The sequence below is a fragment of the Carex rostrata genome, chromosome 8 (assembly GCF_964058835.1).
Source record: "Carex rostrata chromosome 8, lpCarRost1.2, whole genome shotgun sequence".
Taxonomy (NCBI): Eukaryota; Viridiplantae; Streptophyta; class Magnoliopsida; order Poales; family Cyperaceae; genus Carex; species Carex rostrata.
Genome location: NC_135925.1, coordinates 497,900 through 516,610, shown reverse-complemented (window position 1 = coordinate 516,610; position 18,711 = coordinate 497,900). Strand labels below are relative to the sequence as shown.

Below are 18,711 nucleotides of genomic sequence, written 5' to 3'. Positions count from 1 at the left end.
ATTTAAAAATATAAGTTATTATTTAGATACAACACTCAGAGAGTTGAACAGTTTAAAACAGATAGAATTTGTCATTTGAAGTCGCCAATAGATTTTGACGTTAAACTCGCCGAATACTTGATGAGCTGAAAAACACCCTAATTCTGCTCAATAAAAGGCCAACAGAACATCTATTACAAAAGGCTGCTACCGAAGTGGCTTTAGTCAACACACTGTAAATTAAACATCATCGGCTATTCTAATAAAGCGCAACTTTCTATTGTTGGTATTTCTCAAAAATTATTGCATCACAATGCCATTTCCCAACGAGGGACCTTTTTTTATATCAAAATCCAACAAACCATAATTGTTTCTTACATATCCTCGTCAGGTCAAGATATAAATGTGTAAATGATCCAAGAAGGCATTTAACAAGAGTTGCATTAACTTACAATTATCAAAATCTTCTAATTCTTAATTTAAGAGGGAAAAAAAAATAATCTACAGGTATTGCGCAAGGCTTTCACCGCTAAGGCTCTCCATCTCCTTCAAGATCTCCTGTGCCAACGTCTTGACCGACAAGTCCACATCCTCTAGCAGCTCGCCCAAAAATGGAATAGTCTCAGGCAGGAAAGCCATGTATTCCTCTTTTAGGTGCTCAACCAGATATCTTATCACCTTCAGGCCAAGTATCTTCGGCCGTACCTTTTCATTTCTGGTCTGCATCAACACCTGCAAGTGTATACAATACATGATTTCATGAAAAAACTGTTCAGTTAATATAAAATGTCAAACACTCAGAAGAATGTTCAAGTTAAAAGAGTGAGGCTACAGTACTATGCATAACACATATTGGTTTGTACTATGGATCAATATCTCCATTTTCAAAATTCAAATGATCGATCTGAATTGTTCAACATAATCTTCATATGAAAATATACTTGTAGGTCAAATTTTACATTATTAGAATCCTTTTACTATTTTTTTATATAGATAGAAAATCACTTGATCTAAAGATTCTAGACCATTCAAAAGAAGTGATTTTTATCTATCTAAAAAAAATAGTAAAAAAATTTGATCTACACCCACTAGTCAAATACAACAAAAAGAAAACAAAACAAAGATAACCACTGAGAAAAAGATACACACCTCATGGTTAAGAGGTTTCCATAAGACATCAGATTTGGCTGTGACCGCCATTTGACCAAGGCATAGGACCAGTGAGTCATCCATTTCTTGTACAGTCGGAACATGTGACAAAGAAGATGACGGAGGTTCCAGTACAAACTGTGCTACAATAGGTCTCAACAAAACCTGGAGAAAGAAAATGCTAGTTGTAATACAAGTCCAAAAGAAATAGTTCAGACTAGCAACAAAATCAAAATGCACCTTATTTTACCATTTATTCACCAGAAACATATTCTTTCTAAAAATTGACATGGGATCATGATAGACTGTATATCATTTATTTTCATGAGAATGGTTGTGTGTATTACCTTGAAAAGGGAAATCCACATGTTGAAAAAGAAATATTAAGCAAGTATAGTAAAGTCATTGGTACGTCTCACTTGCGTCAATTTATGACCACAGTTTGAATAAAATAATTGTATATATCTCCAAGAGGACAAACTTACTAGAAATTATAAAATAAACACAACATGAAGTAAGACTAACCTCAAAATTGGAGGAATCCAGAATCTTCTGGTCAGAATCATAGAGGAAACACTTGTGCAATGTCTCCACAATTAGTGTTCTCAGATGCCAATGCTTCTGTGCCAGAACTTCATCATTTTCTTCTTGAATTTTCATGTCATTGATCTTAGCCTTCTTTTTCTTTCGTTTCAACCCGACCAAGTCGGCACCTTCATCTGATGATAAATACCTCACACAGCTTTCAAGCAAGTATTTGAAGTAGGGCACAAACAAGGACCTAAATTTTTAAAAAATAATGAAACAATCACTATTGCATTTATAAATTAGTTTAAAGTATGAAAAACATAAGTCTAAGCTACAGGCCCAGACAAACACATATCTGCCATAGACCGTAATTCAATAACAAACCCAACAAGATAACAAAAAATAGTCCTGAAAGCAACAAATACAACATAATATCGTGTGCTAATATTATTCTGTACCCCTCACATCCTCGTTTACTCAAAAGGACACATTACTTTCTAATTTTGTATACTTATCTCTAATAATGATAAATAGTGCTTGTAGAAAGAGAGGCCTAAACATCGAAAGGACACATTCTTACAGAGATATACATCTATTTTTGTACCATTAACAGTACTGCTTACACTATTGCAATGAACCAAACCTACCTATGTTGCTCGGCCAGCTTATTAACAAGCTTGTAGAAAGAAATCGCTCTGTCAAAGCTCCTCTTGGTCCCAGACTCAACCTCTGACTCGGCCCATTCAAGACTATGTAAAAAGAGAGGCCTAAACATCGACTCTGTTAGCCGCATTGTCAGACCCGTTAGAGCATTTATAACACTCTGCTCGACCAAATCTACATTCTTGACTGAACCAGGGGCCTCTCTGCGGATATCAAGCGCAACTAAACAGTGCTCAAAGATTTTTGCATGGTACGTGCCAACAGAAGGCCGGTCCATTGAGCCGACTAGACAGGCGAGCATCTCAAAGGTTAGAGATAGGCTCATTTCACCACATTCTTTGGCGCTGGTGTATAATTGAAGCAATGGTTGAAACAGGAGACGAACCTAGTAAAACAATAACAAAAATCAACCTAAAATGTCCATCAACTATAAGACGAAGGACCTCGCTCCCATACCAGAATAGTACAGTGCTGATACTTTGTATTCAAATCACAGGTAAGAACACTCATGTCCATATGTAACAAATCAAAAGAAAAATGAAACAGACAGGAACAGGTATAATAGGAAAATTACCGGTATCTTTTCAGTAAGAAGTTTCCGGACAGAAGCTATCTTCAGGTTTAACTTCAAATCGCCTTGAACAAATTCAGGATGAAGAAGAACAAGATCCAAAATACTTTCTAAATATGGGTTCAGAAACCCGCTAAGCTTTTCCACTATTGCCTCAAGAGTTGAAACTACAGAGAATAAAAATGACACAGTTTCACCAGTATGCCCCTTTTTCATACATTTCTGAGCTGTTTCTACCACATGCTTCATGACAAGAGGCAGCTGGGGCAGTGCCTTCGAGCCCAGCACGTGTATCAAAGCACCCGAGGCATGACATGCTGCAGATGAGATTCCCACATTGTCAGATGCTATGTGGTTTGCAATGCTCGGGAGAGAGGTGGTATACATTTCTGATGGATATATGCTAGCAAGCACTTCAAGAGAAGAAATGGAAGCAACTTTGACGTTAATGCAGTTGGGATTGTCATCGGTACAATTGATCAGCTGGACCAATTTTGAACATAGTTCATTGAACGAGTAGGACCCGCTCTCATCGAGCCGGATCAAGGAAATGGCCCTTCTGTGCTTCGATTTTCGTGTTTCCTTTTGTTTCTTCTGGTTAGGATCCTCTTCTCTCAAAGTTTCACATAACAATCCTAGTGTCTGTTTTACAAAAGAAACAAACAGAAACAAATTACCATTACCACAAATGACAAGCATGCCTCCTAAAAAATCATGAGTTGCTAAATTAATATATTTTTGGGTCAAAAATACCCAACTCTGTTCTTTCCAAAATCACTCTGATATGAAGTGAGGATGCAAATCAATGTATTTTTCCTTGAAGAGAAAAATACAAGTTATTATATTATTACCTTTCGTTGCACATTTCTATTTTCAAAGCCAAGTAACCGAGTAATGCTTGTGAAAAATGTTGATGAATTAATCCGTCGAGTGATAGTTTTAAGGGTTTTATTCCCCAAGTCACCAAATTCCTTCACAAAATTCACATCAACGCCAGGTTGCTTCTTTCTAGTAGATGAATTCTGTAATTGGAGCACAACTTGCTCCATCAATGTTCCAAGTGTAACCTAAAACAGGTGAAAGATATAACTATGAGCTCCTCCTATCAAAATTAATGTAACTCATATACTGGATATACATGCATATAACCCATTCCGGCAACAGCTGCATAATATTGGGCCCTTTTAGAACTTGCAGGAACTGAATTATTAGCAATAGTAGCCAACGAAGAGGGGCCAATTGACTTGGTTTACACTTACAAAAAAGGACAGCAACCCCCCCCCCCCCCCCCCCCCCCCCAAAAAAAAAAAAAAAAAAAAAAAATCTTGTAGCAATTTCAAAATCAAACCTGAAGAAAATTAGCAGCCTTCTGAGACTCGAATTCAAATACCAACTCAGTGTCTTGCAACATATCCACGGTGAACTGTAGAGCGAGAAACAGCACTGGGAACTGAGCATCCCCTTCATGCAACTGGACTTCCTTGAGTAGGTTCACTAAAGAAGGGAACCACACTTTACAAGAGTACTGTTCACACAGCTGAAGAGCTAAAGTATACTCCCAGCGGTCCAATGAGGTTGTCAGATTAGACAATTGTTCGCCACGAGTGGTTAGTACAAGCCGTTTGACCATGGCATGAAGGAGAAGATATATCACAGTCCCCAAGCTGCAGTCTTCTCCTAAGGTCCTGTACAAGCAACACATATACATGATATATACAATCTCGGTAACAATGTATGCCGTTTTACAACAAATTCATAACAGAGTACCATAACTACATCCCCTTTATGAATGACATAAGAATAAAGAAAGACAGGCCTTCTTAATAACAAAACAAGCAAACAAAAAACAGGGTACACTAGTATTCTTACTCGAACAGTATTGCATGATTAAACTTGTAAACAAGGACACAAACAAAGAAATGAATGAATCAAGAAATAAAAAAAGAAAAACTTGCGTGATACAAAGAAATGAATCAAGAAATAAACGTGTGATTATACCTTGAAAGGTAGAGAAGGAGCACTAATCGCCTCTGCGGTGCAAGATCAGGTAAAGCCTCTATGAAGATCTATATGACAGAAAAAAAAAAAAAAAGGGAAATGAATTGAGATCAAAGAAAATATAAAACAGCAAATGAAAACCATCAACGGAAGAACAAAAAGTTACCTGAAGAAGCTTTTCAACACTGGTAGTCATTGACAGCCAACACGGCACAAGAGCTGCTATCAAGTCTTCCACAACATGTTGCGAGTGGCTGTCATCCTAGGGAGAAAGAGAGAGAAGAGTACTTGAGTTCGATATAAATTTATTTATTCAAGTAACATGAAGAGTACTTCAGTTTTATATAAATTTATTCAAGTAGCATGAATGAAGTAATAATTACTATGTAGCAGACTAGCAGTTGTGTACCATCAGTACCAAATGCATACACTCTTCACTGAAGCTGTACCACTTCATTAGAAATAAATTCAACAAATTCTGCACAACTTTAATTTTCACAGCCTTTCGTGTTTATTTTCAGGAGCTGTGGCATACTCATATCTAATGAAATTAGAAGTATTTATTATGCATCAGGGGCAAAGTAAGAACCTGTTTTAAGGCAGATTCTCCAATGACAGAGAAGATGCTAATAATGTTGTCAGAAATGAGCTGTGGAGAGACCCTGGCTACTGAAGAAATAAGAGCAAATATGTGGTTGCGCACGGATGCATCTGTAGCTGATCTTGCACAAGTTACTAGGAGATCGATGTTGCCCTTATCAAACAACTCATCCTGAAATTACCATACTGTCCTTTTGAGTCCAACAAAACAAAACAATAAATACTAAAGACCCCCAGCTGTCAGTAGATACCTTTAATTCAACTCCATTGTCATTGTCAATTTTGTTTTGTCTTTTGACTTATTGGTGTCCATATGGGTACATAAAGGCTTAAGTTTAGGATAATCAGTTGATACTGGACCAGATGAGCCCAACCATTAAATAAAAATAAATAGTTTCTATATGCCTGTTGAAGTAATAAATGTTTCTGAACCAGGCCAATTTTGTGCTGATACCTGGAATGGTAATCTTGCTATGTAGTAACACAAGAATGTCCCAATCTATGTGTGTTTCAACCATTTCAGGTTAACTGTACAAACAAGGACCAGTCTGTATTCGATGCACTCACAAGTTATTTAAATTTTTTATAATTTAAGATAAGAAAATAGAGGGAAAAATAGAGATTACTTGGGGAATGTTGGGTTCAAGCAAATCCGTGATATCCTTGAGAACAATTAATGACAACTGCCGAGCTTGATAGAGAACACTAGAGAACAGTTCTGTATCAAAATTTTCATTTTCTGTTTCAATTTCACCAAAATAACCCTTGATTCCCTCGTCAGAGAAAAGATTTGAAAGGACCTGAAGAAGTGGCTTCACCAAATAACCCCTGAAAATTAAACACAATACAACAAGCAATTGAACTATAGACAAAAGCTATGCATGAAAAAAACCAAACAAAAGTGACTTAACAAAGCTGTTCATAATATACCCCAACTAGAGCACGCCATAAGCAGTAAAGCACATACTAGTACAGTACTTTACTCTTCAGCAATGCTTGATTAAAATACAATAATTTCAAGAGATACCTATTCACAAAGTCTTTCTTCAGCAACAGCATATCAAGAAGAGCCACAAGAAAAGAAATTCGAGACTCCCCTCTTTGAAAAGAATCTTGAAACTGTCCAAAGAAATTTTCACTTGGATTCCTCTTCTTTCGTTTGTTTGCCTTTAAGCCATCACTCTCCTCGCCTCGGAAGAGAATAGCAGTGATTAATTTTCTTATAGTGATATAGCTTATCTGCATTACCACCAACAAAGTTCAATAGAAGAACACATGTACCACTGCTACAAGTGATAAATGTCATTTGTATGCCTGAATATGTAAACAAAACGTATGGACAATAGTAAGTTGAGACTACTGAACTGGTCTATTCCCATGCTAATTGTCTACTTGCTGCTATAGAATATTGTTACAAAAATGGAAAGGTAAGAAGAACAAACATTTTGAAGAAGCAGTGTTTCTCTGGTTGCATTTCGGATTTCAGTGTTCTCATTTCGGAGTAGAAGAACAAGGGCACACAAAAAATTTTCCTGAAGAGATAAAGTTAACGAATATGAGTCATAAATGGGGTAACATTACTTTTTTGAGTATCCACATACCAGAATAGACAAAGAACTAAAGAGTCATGACTGTGATGATAAAATTTACATGGAACACAATGAAATAATCTGAAAGGCGAATACAAGGTGGAAACTTTTCCTTTTACCACAGCGTATATAATAAACAAGTTCCACAAATCCTCCTAAAATAAGGATCACTTTTATTAATTTTTCCCTTGACAATCAGCATGATCCACAAACAAAAATAAACGGACAAAATTGGAAAAAGACAGGTACAAGATTCTTGAGGGCCTCTGAGATTTTCTCATTTTTGAGGGCCATGAATAAAAGCCTTGTGTGTTTCAAAGGTACACAACAAACAGGAGGGCAAAAAAAGACATTATTTGACATATTTGCACTGCAAAAACCTATTTGGGTATTGTCTAGCATTGATGGTAAAGTCTAAGTCAATAGAATTGAACTCATAATAGTCAAAAGTGAATAAATTGAACCTGCATCTCCATATCCATACTATCTATCAAGGATGGTTTTACAGTTTGAAGGATCGTGACAACTGTTTGGACCACAGCAAAATCACCAGAAGAAAAATTCTTCATCTGAAAAATTTAGGAAAGATGTTAACAAGGGAAAAAAAAAAGGATGTAATTTTTCTTTCCAGTGACAAGATATTCTAACTTACTCTTAAAGCTCTGACAATTGAATCCAATATGTTTGCATCAATATCTGACATACTTGATGCTGAAAGAAATACCTGGAGAAATAAAGGAAACAATATTACCAACACAAACCTTTTGCTAGATTTGTGTTGTATGTATTGTACTTCTATAAATTATGTCAACAAATGATGCAAAATTTTCATCGCATTTTATCTGTTTCAATTACTAAAAACAGTCGAACTTGCTAAATAAATGTATTACAAATTTACAACCTATTTTTACTCCAGAAACTACCCTGTTTAAGTAACCCCACCAAAAAGGTTAAAAGAAATGCAAAAGGGTCCGGAGTTAGGGGTGAAAATGGATACGGATATCCAATATCCGAATATCTGTGTGGATATGGATATGGTTTTTAATTTTTAATATTCCGTATCCGAATAGTAGATATATACCATATAGTTTAATATATATTATGAAAAATTATTCACCATTATACTGAGATAAATATTATAAACTTGGTATTTTTTCATAATATTTATATATTTTTTTAATAAATATCCCATCCGTTTCTGCAAAATTAAAACAGATACAGATATGGTTTTACCACTATCTACTCCATATCCAATCCATTTTAACCCCCATCTGGAGTCCATGTTTTGTTAAACTGTTTAATCATATCATGTAACATAAGGAGACCAAATAATACATGTTGTAGTAATTCTAAGGTAGAAGAGAAAAAATAATGTGCAATAATATATCAAGAAAATTGCAGAAAAGGGCACTTCATTTCGTACCTCCAAGAGCAAACAGAGAATATCAATTTCGCAAGAAGTCAACTTCTCCTGTTGATTATCTAATCCAAGATGATACTTAATCCATCTTTCCATCAAACTCTGTAGGAACCGCTTAGCACCTTCTACTTCAAATATGGCACTACCTATTCCCTTTAGCAGCTTTAGCAGCATCAACTGGATCACAACAAAAACCACAAAACATTCAAAACTCGCAACACTTGCGCTTTTAATTCTATTTTCAACTTACTGTAGCAATTTCAAAGGCTTAGGGCTTACGTTCTGCATTTGTTTATTGGCATATTAAACAAGTCAGCTTGGGTTATCTAACAATTTGAGCTTAGAGTATTGCAATCTTGGCAGAAAAATAATTACTGTAAAAGAAATTTAACAAACCTTTCCATAAGAGGAAAATGCTAGTGCAGAGTTCAAGAAAAATAGAAGCAGACTATCCCTTGCTTGATTATCAAATCTAAAAAAATTGCATCAGAAGAACGTTGACTGCTCAATTAAAATAAATACCAAATCATTTAATATTACAAGATCAAGCACTATCACCATTCACAGTAAGAGTACATACTGTTCCAATTTTTTAGTCAACAATAGGTGGATTTTCTTAATTTCCCACTGGAAGAAACTTAATATTTCAGAATAAACAAGGTCAAAAATGAGTTGGACGATAATTTATAAATGACTGAAGGAAATAAAAAAAAGGTTTACCTGTCCTGAACATAATCAGGTACCACGAGGTCGTGATTGGAGGAGCCAAGCATTGAGGCAAGATATGAAGAAAGAAAACTTGCATCTGAAGTAATCATATTCTTTTGGTCTACCAATGCCTCCAAAAACACACTAAATTTGTCTGACAGCACACATTGGGGCATCTTGTTGTTATTTCCTGGAGTGTGAATCACAAAATGTGTAAATTAACCAGAATGTGGTATTAGCTCAAGAAAAATGAGAAGATATATCAGAACAAGGACCCATAGACCAGGTAGGTACCAATACCGTAAATGCCAGGCCAAATGAACAATAGTATACCAGTATATTGTGCAGTTTGAACTATTAGGCTTTTACTGCAATTTTTTAGACTAAAATAAGCCATGAATACGAAGTCACTGCCAGACTTGAACTGTAATGATATCATTTTGTTGAAACTGAAATTCTAAAGACATAAGTGACACTTTAGGCACATGCCTATGACAACTCCACCATAGGGTAAAAAGTTGCTAGTGTCAGAGGAGAATACCATTTCTCGGCAGAGAAGTACAGAAGCGGCGCCATACAGCAAGGAGAGATTCTATGCAATTCATAGCTGAGGTCCTTATATCCTGTACAAATAAAAGACAGGCACGGCTTCAATTAGGAAAAAATAAATTATAAGAATACCAAAGGCAACAACTTAGACGAGAATATTCAATTTCAACATTGAATTCTAATAGTTATTATTGATACAGTTTACAGGTAAAAGCTCGAAAGACAGATTTTACAATGCAAGTTCTCTAAACAAGACGAAAACACTAGACGAGTTTAGGTACCAAATTACAGTTGATCTTCCCCAAAAAAAAAGGAAATCAAAAGAGATTACTTTGAAATAAGATAATAACAGACCTTATCTTCGTGAGAAAGTGGGATGAAAAAGGATGGTAACCCAAGCAAAAGCTGACAATGAAAATTTTCATCCAAATTGCTTCTTTCAGACAAAGACACAACCAGTCGAAGGCTTTCTACTTGGACTGCAATAGAGGTTCCTAAAAAAAATCATGAACAGAAGCAAACTTATGACACATGAACAGAAGCAAGCTTATGACACAAGCATTCCAAGAGTAATTCCATACTGAATCAAATGTTAAACAAATGGAAAAATATTCTGAAGCAGACAAATTTCTGTGAAAAGTTGGTACTAGCTACTCACAAGGGAGAATTTAATATTCCAAAAAGACCAGACATTGTAAACTGAAAGTACACACTCAATACTAAAGCAAAATTGTAACTTCACTACATCTATCTATTTCCTCTAAACCTGAAAGTTAACTCTAATTGAAACTGGGAATCAGATAAGCTAAAGAGTGTGTTTGACTGTAGTACATAACTATTAAAGATATATTAGTCCGATTCTCCCTTCCCCGCTCAGTTACCAAGACAATGTACCAAAGAAACATAAGCCGCCAACCTTCTTCAGCAAAGTACTTTGACAAAAACCGAAGAGGTGCACCATCTGTGCAGTTGATCACTAAAAACTGCAAATGCTTCTCAAATATATGTTTTGATTGTGCTGTACAGAAGAACAAAAATAACTCATCGACCATCAATTCAATGTTATTTGTGCCACCCTACAAGAAGGTAAACAGAATTGTAAGAATATAACTTAACAATAAAATATTTATAGAACTGATTAATTTCTTGCCTCATATGGCAAAATAAACTGACTACAGATGCAGTACTAATATAGGCTAAAGACACTTCCTGTGAAACTAAGCACCCACAAGATATTTTTGACACCAAAACCTACTCTTGAAACAGAAAAAAATCATACAAAAGTACTTTCTCTTTTAGTTTTGTCTAAAATCTAAATCATGCTATCTGGAATTCAGTTTCACGGTTGCAATGCTATTTTAAAAGGAATATTTCAAAACAATTTCTTGAAAAAAACAAAACCTACCGAGTTATGCTGCCTAGCAGAAGCACATGCTTTCAGTAAACTCCAAAAGATACAAACAAGTGCTTTGGAGTTAAGTTCTTTGACGTCGCCATTGGAGAGGCTATTTGTCAGCTCAGTACAACACTTCTCAGCCTAGAGTAAGAACTAGGTTTAGGGCACTTCATATCTTAAGGAAAGTTATTGCAGGAATACTTAAATGAAATAAACATCTCTACCTCCTCTTCATTGAGACTACACCCATGTGGAGGCCCCATTTCAGACCACTCATCCTTAAGAGAACAGAAACAGATCTGATACAGCTCCATTACTCGGCCAAAACCTGACAAATCAATTAAAAGGGAGACAGTAAACCAAGTAAGCCAAATAAACAGACTATAGGAATATATTACTTTTGCCTTTGAGATATGTAAGTACCTTTGTTGTTCACTAACAAAGCATGCAAGGTTATCTGTAGAAACAAGCTCTTCGACAAATTGCTAACCTTTGCTGACTCGGCCAACCACCCAATGTACTCTTTTGGGTTCTCCAGAAAAGTTCTGGACAGAGATTCTATTATCTTGGAATTAATGGTAGATGCAGTTTCAGCATCAAATGTCTGCAGAAAGTATAAAAATTATAAAAGTAATGTGAAATTGACAAGATAATACAAATTCCACACCAACAAATAAGAAATAAAATATCAATGAATGCTCCTTTTAAGCTGCAGTACCAGTTCCAGCTCAATTTTTTATTTTTGTGTTCTTATTTTATTATTTCCTAAATGCCTTTGCTGTTTAAAACAAATTGATACTCTGTTGAGATTATTTTATTTTATGTCCAGTTGCCCATAGGCCATGCAATGTTCAGACAGCACAAATCCAATTACATCGACCAGCTTACATATTACCAAATAGAGGGAAGGTATAACCAGTGTATTGAAATTTCTGTCCTACCCAAATTTGCTAGCATGTGGGCTGTCATATTACCCTCCCTATAGCAGTGGGTACATTGTTGAGATTATGGACAAATATAACGGCATAAATAAAATTTAATTATCAAACACCTAAAAATCAGGCAAGGATGAAATGTCACTTCCGGTAAGGACAATCACTTCAATAATAAAAGATTAAAAGAATGGTCTCAAGCAGCCTACCTTCAATTCATCAAAATTGATGGGATCAAATGAAACTGTGCTTTCAGCAAAGAAAGGCCATTTGATGGCATTAAATAACTCCACAGCCTTAACATTAGCCTTCGAAGTCTGCAGAAAAGAATACTATAAATGACCAATAAAATACCCCAAAAAACAAACAAATAAATTCAAGTTACAAAAGAATTAGAAAATATAAAAGAAAGAGACCTTTGATCGAACAACAAGAAGAGGAAATATTGTGAAAGCAACATCTTTTGCATGAGTTGGGTTGTGTGACTGCAGCTCCACCATTCGCTCGAGGCAAGAAACCATTACATCAAAAGCCCTTGATGTGCCAGAAGCACCTTCAAACAGAGTTGGACAAAGAAAAATGACATCAGTATTTTATAGACAAACAGAGAAACAGATACCTAATAAGTTTGGTACATTACGGATTGATAAAGCAAAAAAAAGAAGGAATAACATGAATATGACATGCTTAATACGGAGAAAAGTAGGACCTATATTCACTGAAGTAATTTATTGGTCAAAGAAAAGATAAGCATATGCATACATATGCTGACAACGAGTATGCTATTTCTTTTTCAGAACAAAATAGCAGTGTATTTTCTGAACTACAGGTCAGGAGATCACTGGAAAGAATTTTAATTTGGATTCAAAAAAATATGAAAAAATAATGTATTGCTCGCTACCATACATAATTGGGAAATATAACAAAACAAATACCTTTCGTGACAATATCAATGCAGTTGGAAAGCACATTTTGGTAAGCTTTCAAAAGGGAATTGGCACTAAAAACTTCAGCCATTCCTTCTATAGATAAGGCGGCTTGAACAACACTCAAGTTTACATCAGATAAACCTCTGATTATTGTGTCTTGCACATTAAGAAGTTCCTGAACACATTTCACAAAGGTACAAGATTTTTATTGAATGGCATTCACCAACAAAAGTCCCAAGAAATAGGAGCTTGTAGCCTACTATTTCACAGAAAACACAAACAGTGTGCAAGTACCTGAGGATTGTTGGCAAATTTCTTGATTATATTGGATTCAGCAATTTTCTTTATTGCAGATTTCCTAATCTCGGCCTATATAACACCCAAAAAGAAAATTTTACTTGAGAAATTTGCGACAAGAATGCAATTAATCCAGAGCAAGCAAGTTGGAGCTTATCAATATTCAACAACAACTATGGGTTTCATTTCATAAAAGAGAAATTGATTTCATTTCCACGAAACATAGTACAGATTTACAGTATAGAAAGAAAAAAACCTTTGGATGTTCCAAAGAGATCCATAATTTTGAATCAAATGTTTCTGATGACAACTCCTCAGTTCGATCAAGCAAGAGAGCTAATCCTTGTGACACTGACTCTCCTTTCTGCTAAAATAAACTTTGTCAGCAAAGACACGTAAATCATCTGAGCAGTGGCAAACCAAGAAGAGAAGTTGATAATGAACCTCAAAAGCTTTACGTATAGACGCTTGTAATTCTGATGGGTAATATTTCTCCATAGCTACTCTGATCTTTTTTAACCACTTACCTGAAAAATTAACATAAATTGTTGAGGAGGTATTGTTCCATGACAGTTTAGTGGAATTAGGTCTTGACAACAGATTAATTTGACAAGCTTGAAAACAGTTGAAGTTTATCATTTTGCAATCTATACTTCACACATATTGTAGAACATGAAAATGGATAAAATGTGATGCAAGCTTTACTATTTGTCAAATGACTTGAAATTTGCAAAGGTCAATATTCAACAGCCTGTGATGGAATGTCAAATGACCCTCAACATTGTATTATATTTGATAAACAACAAAAATATAAGGCCAACAAAGACGATTATAACCCTTTTTCTAATTTTTCTAAATCACAAATGTTGTCACAATTGTTAGGTTTATCCATTGTCACTGGGTCCCAACTCTAATTTTTAAGAGATAATTGCAACAATGTTCAAACAAGATTGGAATAGATATTTGCAATAGATTATTCCATTCTATGTCAGAAGGGCATTTTTTAAGAAAGTGGTCACTGAAACTAGCTGGTACAAGCAAGTGCCAATGACACCTTAACCTGATTACAGAACATTTAACAAAATATGTACCCATATTAGGAGAACATGACTTGTCCGTGGATCTTGCCATCTTGGTACAGTGAGCAAGCACCTTGCTAATGATATTTTCAACAGCCTCTCTCTTCAGGGGGACCTTCTCAATTACATACACAAAGGAATCGAAGTACAAATTGTCCGGGGTGCTACAGAAAGACAAGATAGTCAATTTACATTTTCTATGCACAAAGGATTGCTATACAAGAAATCTGTATAAATCATAGTACCATCCCGTGTTTATACTTTATGTTTGCTAACAAATTTGATGCAAATTTCATCAGCATGTTCTTTGAGTCTTTTCTTATTTTTTGACAGTCTTCCCAGACTTGCATATGTAGGCGGTCTGTGGTCAGGTTCAGTGAAAGCATATGCTGGATGGTGATTTACACAGGTATCAGCTGCTACGCAGCCTTTAATTGAACAGACTTAAAAAAAAAAAAACATAAAAGTAACAAAGCTAGAAAACCAACCTGATTGCAATCAACGACTCCAGATAGATGTTGATAAACCTCTGTATATTGTAATCTTTGGATAGCTCAGATAGTACTTCAATAAAGTCCCTTTAGAAAAAGAAAAAGCGAAACCCTATTAGAATGCCAATGGTGATTAGGAGCAAGGGGGCAGAGTTGGGAATAGAGCAAATACCTAATTTCTTGTAGAACAAGAACAGTCTTCTTAGGGAAAATTTGGGCAGGCTGAGACTGCAAATCAGTATAAGAGTGAGGGAAAAAGCTCAATAAATTATACAATAATGCACCACAGTAAAAAGATTATTTTTCTCAAGTTGTATCTTGACAACAACATATTAACAATAGAACTTGTTTAATCAGCCAAACACATCTGCATAATAACATTATTGTTACATTAGCCAGTAGGTACAGTGTGGCGTAATTATCCAGTACTGCCCTTTTTGTCCTTGTAGCATGTAATGTTTACTATATGTAATAATATTGATTATCAGAGAGTAAATCTTCTATTAAGTCCTGAAAGCATGTCTGATTGGAGAGAAAAGAAAAGAGATGGAGACATATTATTGTGTCTGGTTGGAATTTTGGGGAGAGATGGAGAGAGAAGAAGTTTCCCAGCAAAGAGCAAATTTTCATTCTATCTCAACTTAGAGAAGATGAACGAGCTACTCTTTGCTCTTTGCTCTTTTCTCCAATCAGGCATGATATATAATATAAATTTCATATTTTCTTTTCTTCTGCTCTCTTCTCATCACTTCTCTTTTACCCAAGGAACCAAGATGAAACACTGGAATGAAATAGTAAATACCTGAACAAGGCTTATCAGTGCCATAGTCGTAACCCGAAGCCACGGCAAATCAAGCGACTCATTTGCCTCGTGCTTGGCCACTGTTGCCACGTAAAGCACCAACTTCTGGATTAGCTTAACTGCCAGTGTTGCTCTGGTCACCAATAAACCAATTATCATGAGAGCACCAGCCTAGATATCAACATTTTATCAACAAGAAACATAACATACTGCATAAGTCACTAATTGAAAAACAGAGAAGATTTCTGTAAATACTCATAAAATTTACTATTTAGTTAAGTTTTAATTTCAAATATCTATATCCATAATGAAATAGTATGTAATGACTAGTTTTCATGGCCTCATGCGATATTATGTCATAAACATAATATTTGTAGTTTATTGTAGTTATGCATAATTTTTTATAATAATGGCTTCCTGTAGCCATGGTTTTTTGTAAATCCACAATAAGAGAAGAGGGCGTCATAGGTTTTTCTTGGTGCATCTAAGTTATTCTGAATAAATAACCACCGTAAAACTTTTTATAAGGTAGGTACTGAATCGGTCCAATATGCAGAATGTACCCTGTTTTTACAACTTGGGGAAACAAATCAATATTTCCCATTTTGCAAATGAGGCCCAGTATTTTGGGTAACTAGATATAACACTCAGCCAGTTTGAACAAAAAGGTATGTTCCATTAAATTTTGTTTTACAATTGCTGAGCTTCTTTCCTCCAATCCCAACATTGTACAAAAATCATGTCTAGTGATCCCAGGTTTTTTATAACCAAGTTTGCCAGAACAAATTACAGAGCGATTTTCAATTGGACTGATATAAAACTTTCCAAAGTTGCATTTGTTCGTTTCACCTTGGCCTTAATAGTTGGATATTAATTGAATTAACCCCAAAAAAAAATGTCCGATGGCCATGTAAACCTTTATGCTTGCAGCCTTCAATAAAATATGATCTCTTAAGATCTAATGGCAAGCTCAGAAAAAAGAACAAACCTTATGCTCACGTTCAGCTTTATTTTCAAGATTGAGTGCACTAAGCACGAAGCCTAACACCCTTTGAACTGTATCTGTATCAAGCTTTGGCATCGAACCTAGTGTCTCCACTATAACTGCTGTGCAGAAGGAAATTACTGGCATCGGATGTTCGAAGTTTTTATTTGCAGAGGCCTAGATATGTGATGTAAAAAGAAAAGGGAAAAATTACAATATATAATTACTTTAAGGTTGTTATTAACCTGTTAAATAGAGGTTGTGTAGGAATTAGGATCCAGATGAGGCTTGAGCACAAAGTTATAATAAAAAACCTATAAATGCTCTAATTATCATGACACACCAGATGAAATCGCACTGTTATGTATAACAGGCGTCAATAGTGTACATCTACTGTTGCTACTTCCCATTCTCCGCTTCCTTGAAATTTGGTTTTTTAGGCTTAAGTTTTCCCGGCGTTAATGACATCATTGAATCATGCCATCTCGCCTACACTTTACCAATTCTACATTACTTAAATTCATAGATGAGTTATACAAATGCATACATAATTGCAAAGAGTTTCCAATAAGCCCTTGTCACGGATGCATTGTTGCACAAGGACGTGTCTGGGTGGGGCTGCACCTGACGACTTGATCCCTTCAAGAAACCCCCACTTAGTATTTCTGCACCATCTCATAAATAACAAGGATAAAGTCAGAAGCAACATAAAAGTTGCATATAAGACCTTGTAAAATATTCACGAGTAATTCTTACCCTGGTTCAATAAGTTGTACTATTTGCACAAATAGATGGGTGTCATGGTACGGCAAGGCGCACAAAATCAACTCTTCTACGTTATAAACATGAACCCTGCATATCCAAAATGGAAAAAGAGAAACAAAATAGAGTGAACCAATAATGTCATAAGCTACATAAGTAAGAACTAAAAAAAAGTTTTCAATTTCAACCAGTGTCTGCAAACCAGGCCCAGCCAGGTTTGAGTCTGGCTAAACATATATAGTACTAGTAACTGTTGATTTGACAAATTGAGTATTATTTAAACCAAAAGATGCCTCAATTAGGGTCAATTTTGTAAGAGAACCTGAAGCTACTGGTCTCTGTCCAATTTAACCCGGTGAAAAGCGAAAAAAGAAAAAGGAAAACGTTGCAACATTAGTAACGACATCATTAGTCAGTCATACAAGTAGTGTATACTCAATCCAATGAATGAAGTGCAAACAATTATTTAACAAAGGTGTAAAAGGGACAGTTTTATACATGTATCTGCGAATGAGATACTCTAATGTCTTGCGTGCAGCAACGTGCAGTAAATGCCCAGAAAGAAGTCTTAAATATGAATTAATTGATTTGTTGAGCTTCTCATTTTCTTTTTGATTCATCATCTGCCGGTTCAGTTCAAGACTTGTCTGGCTAAAGAGCGTTTCTCTGTAGCTCGAAAACTTGTTGTCCAAATCAATTAACACTTCCAAACCTGAAATTTAGATGAATATAATTTATAAACAAATTAGGAGATTGCATGGTGAAGTGAAAAGTGAAACCTCTTGGTTGGTTAAGAAAAATACCTGAGAGGGCAATGGGTAGAAGTGTTTGGAGATCAATATCAGCAGCGTCTTTGGGGCCGTAGAGAATTGAAGGTCGGGTCTGGGGTCCGCGAGGAGGCGGAGGTGCGGCGTTGGTCAAGGCCTTGATGGCCTTGAGCTGATTGGCAATCATGGCGCTTAACTGGAAAGGTAATTAACTAAGCGAGAAGAAGGTTCAGAGAAGCAGAGGGTTCTAACTTCTGAACTCTGATGATGTTTTACGCCGCTTTGTAAAACCCTAGACTAAAAAGTAAAACCCTCCTGAGTCCCGCATATCCATCAAACGGCGGCCGTGGGGCGTGGGCCAGGGATGTAAATATTCGTCGCGCCACGGGTCCGGATCCTCCGATTCACCGTTGATTTTTGTTCCATCATTCCAGCCTGTAATTCCTTTAAAATCGTACTCGTTTATAACAAACGGACCTGATTCGGACTCAAAAAATGAGGTACTCCCAGGTGATTT

General features: G+C 35.7%; 1 protein-coding gene across 2 annotated transcripts; it reads right to left on the bottom strand.

Moving 5' to 3' along the window:
* Positions 1–368: 368 nt before the first annotated feature.
* Positions 369–18,493, bottom strand: LOC144558813 (ARM repeat superfamily protein). Of its 2 annotated transcripts, XM_078307690.1 has the most exons (39): positions 18,231–18,493; positions 17,926–18,139; positions 17,422–17,517; positions 17,213–17,330; positions 16,669–16,842; positions 15,681–15,851; positions 15,051–15,106; positions 14,876–14,965; positions 14,400–14,551; positions 13,753–13,835; positions 13,565–13,672; positions 13,306–13,380; positions 13,018–13,186; positions 12,499–12,635; positions 12,292–12,399; positions 11,574–11,754; positions 11,375–11,478; positions 11,160–11,291; positions 10,671–10,830; positions 10,109–10,248; positions 9,747–9,828; positions 9,218–9,395; positions 8,894–8,969; positions 8,501–8,674; positions 7,730–7,801; positions 7,542–7,646; positions 6,931–7,020; positions 6,516–6,727; positions 6,115–6,316; positions 5,478–5,660; positions 5,055–5,150; positions 4,889–4,956; positions 4,239–4,575; positions 3,742–3,957; positions 2,894–3,532; positions 2,304–2,704; positions 1,654–1,909; positions 1,129–1,293; positions 369–711 (listed from the first exon to the last, which is right to left on the bottom strand). In XM_078307690.1, exons 1-39 carry the CDS (start codon positions 18,379–18,381, stop codon positions 481–483), a joined length of 6,402 nt encoding a protein of 2,133 aa, XP_078163816.1. In that variant the 5' UTR covers positions 18,382–18,493; the 3' UTR covers positions 369–480. The 2 variants fall into 2 exon arrangements, with proteins under 2 accessions (XP_078163816.1, XP_078163817.1); XM_078307691.1 differs by lacking the exons at positions 17,213–17,330; positions 17,422–17,517; positions 17,926–18,139; positions 18,231–18,493 and adding an exon at positions 17,054–17,170.
* Positions 18,494–18,711: the final 218 nt, after the last annotated feature.